This window comes from Anarrhichthys ocellatus, unplaced genomic scaffold (assembly GCF_004355925.1).
Source record: "Anarrhichthys ocellatus isolate YVR2014 unplaced genomic scaffold, GSC_Weel_1.0 scaffold5248, whole genome shotgun sequence".
Classification (NCBI taxonomy): Eukaryota; Metazoa; Chordata; class Actinopteri; order Perciformes; family Anarhichadidae; genus Anarrhichthys; species Anarrhichthys ocellatus.
The window spans coordinates 1-3,643 of NW_022285222.1; the positions used below are offsets into that span (position 1 = coordinate 1).

Sequence of the window (3,643 nt, forward strand, 5' to 3'; positions counted from 1 at the left end):
TTCAAATCGACTCTTTCAGTGTTTCATTGACACTGTCGATTTTACTGTGAAGTGATGATGTTTTCTGGTGAATGAATGAGATGAAGGTGTGATGTGAGTGTGTGTCCACTAGAGGGCGGAGTCACATCCTTCATGCTGCTCTGGAGCTTCTTCAACAATAAACTATAATATTCTACACATCATTCAAAATGTGTCTTCTTCTGAGAAAACGTCCCCAAACAGACCAGTTAGCTTACAAGTGAAAGATTAAATCCGTTGTTAAAGTCTATATATTTGATGTATATTATATTTCTTTATTTCCCTCAGTGTTTGAATTATTTGCTGCATTATTCCCGCTCAGAGACTCAGCAGTTATCGTTATGTTCTGAGGAATGACTTTATGAATTATTCGCATCTTACGTTTTATCTCTATTAAAGTTGTGGACATTTGGCTCCAGGTGAGGACGCGATGTGATCAGGTGACGGTGTGACGGGAGTGACGGGAGTGACGGGAGGTCTGACTCCTGCTGCAGACCCGAGTCTCTCTCTGCCGCCTCCGTGTCGCGGACCCTCACGAGGATCTCCTCCTTCTGATGGACACAGAGAGTCTGGAGCGGACACGCGCTGCAGGTGATGGTGGAAACAGGAAGGCGAAGAAGTTGAGCCTGAATACCCATGGAGAGTTTTTCTAACGAGGACCAGGACCAGGACCACCTGGACCAGCACCAGGTGGTCACAGCGGGGGCGGACAGCCAGGGTCCACGCGGTGGTCTCAGCCTCCGCGCGCTGACCGGCTGCGTCCTGTGCGCGCTGATCGTCTCCACCCTGCTGGGGAACACGCTGGTGTGCGCCGCGGTCATCAAGTTCCGCCACCTGCGCTCCAAAGTCACCAACTCGTTCGTGATCTCTCTGGCGGTGTCCGACCTGTTCGTGGCCGTGCTGGTGATGCCCTGGAGGGCGGTGTCCGAGGTCGCCGGCATCTGGCTCTTCGGCCGCTTCTGCGACACGTGGGTCGCCTTCGACATCATGTGCTCCACGGCGTCCATCCTCAACCTGTGCATCATCAGCATGGACCGCTACTGGGCCATCTCCAGCCCCTTCAGGTACGAGCGCAAGATGACGCGCAGGTTCGCCTTCCTGATGATCGGGGTCGCGTGGACCCTCTCCATCCTCATCTCCTTCATCCCCGTGCAGCTCAACTGGCACCGGGCGCGCGTGGACAACTCGACGGGGGACGACCCGGAGGACTGCAACGCCAGCCTGAACCGGACCTACGCCATCTCCTCGTCGCTCATAAGCTTCTACATCCCCGTGGTGATCATGGTGGGGACGTACACGCGCATCTTCCGCATCGCGCAAATCCAAATCAGACGGATCTCGTCTTTGGAGAGGGCGGCGGGGCCCCGCGCGCAAAGCCACCGCCACCACCGCGCGTCCACGCAGGACGAGAGCTCGCTGAAGACGTCTTTCAAGAGAGAGACGAAAGTCCTGAAGACCCTGTCCATCATCATGGGGGTGTTCGTCTTCTGCTGGCTGCCGTTCTTCGTACTGAACTGCGTGGTTCCGTTCTGCGACCTGGACTCGGAGGGAGAGCCGCCGTGCGTCAGCGACACCACCTTCAGCATCTTCGTGTGGTTCGGCTGGGCCAACTCGTCCCTGAACCCGGTGATCTACGCCTTCAACGCGGACTTCAGGAAGGCCTTCTCCACCATCCTGGGCTGTAACAAGTACTGCTCCAGCTCCGCGGTGGAGGCGGTGGACTTCAGCAACGAGCTGGTGTCCTATCACCACGACACCACCATGCAGAAGGAGGCCTGCCCCGCGCCGGGCCCCGGACCGCAGAGACTCATGCAGCCGCCTCCTCTGCCGCACACGAACGGAGACGTGGATCAGGACTTCGACAAGGTCTCCGTTACTTCAGAGGATTCCCGCCACCACAGCAACTTACTGCTGCCCGCCATCCTGCAGTACGAGTGCGAGGCGGAGATTTCTTTAGACATGCTGCCCTTCAGCTCCTCCGGACCCACCGACTGTTATGTTATTCCGGGTCAAATCCAGGACATGTGAGCCCCCCCCCACGAGGCCCTGGAACAATAAACACTCAATATTACGGGTTCGGCTTTATTTCATGTGGGTTCTCCCTCAACGTCAGACGCCATGCCGGGTGAAGCTGCTCCTGTTATTGTGATGAGCAGTTCAACCAAAGTGTGATGGTTCTTCTTATCAGACTGTTTCACTTACAGGATTTTCAATCTGAGAAAACCCAGAAAAACTCAACATTTTAGGTTAAAACTTTTACTTTATATTTGTATTATCATAATTGAATTCATTTTCTTCATCTTCTGACCCTTCACATTCACGTTGGGGCCTCTTTTGGGGTCTCGACCTCCAGATTGGGACCCAGAGATCGAACTGATCTCCAGAGTGTACTTTTCATGTCATGATGCATTTCATAACTTTATGTTGGAAATGTTTTTGTCTGAGTTTAAACAAGATCTGGAGTCACAACCATCTGTTATAATAATAATACTAATAATGCTAATATTGTATTCCTGTCGTGTATTTCTGACTGTTAGAGTTTTAAATGACTCCGATGATTTTAAAGCATCGACTCTTTTATAATAAAAACTGATTAAAAGTTAAACTCTGATTGATGTTTGACAGTTTAGTTTGACTCAAACTCACAAATACTCACTAGAACACCAAATATAGATTCATCCGCCGCTGAAAATAGTCCCAAACAAAAATGACTATTTCCTTCAGTTTGTGTGAGTCACTGAAGAAACTGCTCTAAAAGATTTACATCTTCAATAGGAACCAATGGGTCAGACGGTAATGAGGGACGGACCAACATGTTGGTCACAACTATTACAAATATACAATAACACATTCAAAAAAAGGGTTTTGCAGTATTTTAATGTGATAAATAATCGATATTCAGTGGAATTGATTTGTGACATCACAAACATTCAACCAAGATGTCAAATTAACAGAACAAGTCATGAAAGATTCATTTCATATATTTTTGCCACAAAGTGGCATCTTTCAAAGTCATTCTAATATTTAGACTCAAGTTTAAACCAAAAGTATCCGACATGCTGCCTTCATGTTTTAATTGTTTGCTGTGTAAAAACAGACTGAAGTCAGTTGGTTGAGTGATGGAGACACTTTGAACCCGTTTGTTTGATGTGACTCACTGAAGCTGCCTTTGATATGAAGATAATTCATAATTACATTAGTTTTAGTGTTTAATTGGCCCTCCAGGTAATTTCAGGACGTTTGGTCGAGAGCTCGTTCACCGAGACGTAAAATGAAACGTGAAGCTGAAGAGACGAGACAGTCGAGTGTTTGTGCGCATTCAGAATGAATTGTGTTGTGGAGCGGCTGCTGTTTACACTTCCAGATTCCAATACTGATCAGTTCTGCAAATGTGTAATGTGCAACATTTTCATAAAACAAACTAATCCCTCAACTAGAAGTGTGAGGCTTCTATTCTTTCTGCTTGCCAACTTTGAACACTTAATTTAGACAAAAGGACAAAGCTACATAATATACCTTTAAACCAGGAGACAACCTCCAGTTCTGAAGAGTGAAGTTAAAGCCACATTCTCTCTAGCATCCACCAGGGGGCGACTCCTCTGGTTGTATAGAAGTCTATGAGAAA

At 48.3% G+C, this 3,643-nt stretch overlaps 1 protein-coding gene across 1 annotated transcript; it reads left to right on the forward strand.

Moving 5' to 3' along the window:
• Positions 1–654: 654 nt before the first annotated feature.
• Positions 655–2,046, forward strand: LOC116379806 (D(5)-like dopamine receptor). The gene has a single exon (XM_031841775.1). It carries the CDS (start codon positions 655–657, stop codon positions 2,044–2,046), a length of 1,392 nt encoding a protein of 463 aa, XP_031697635.1.
• Positions 2,047–3,643: the final 1,597 nt, after the last annotated feature.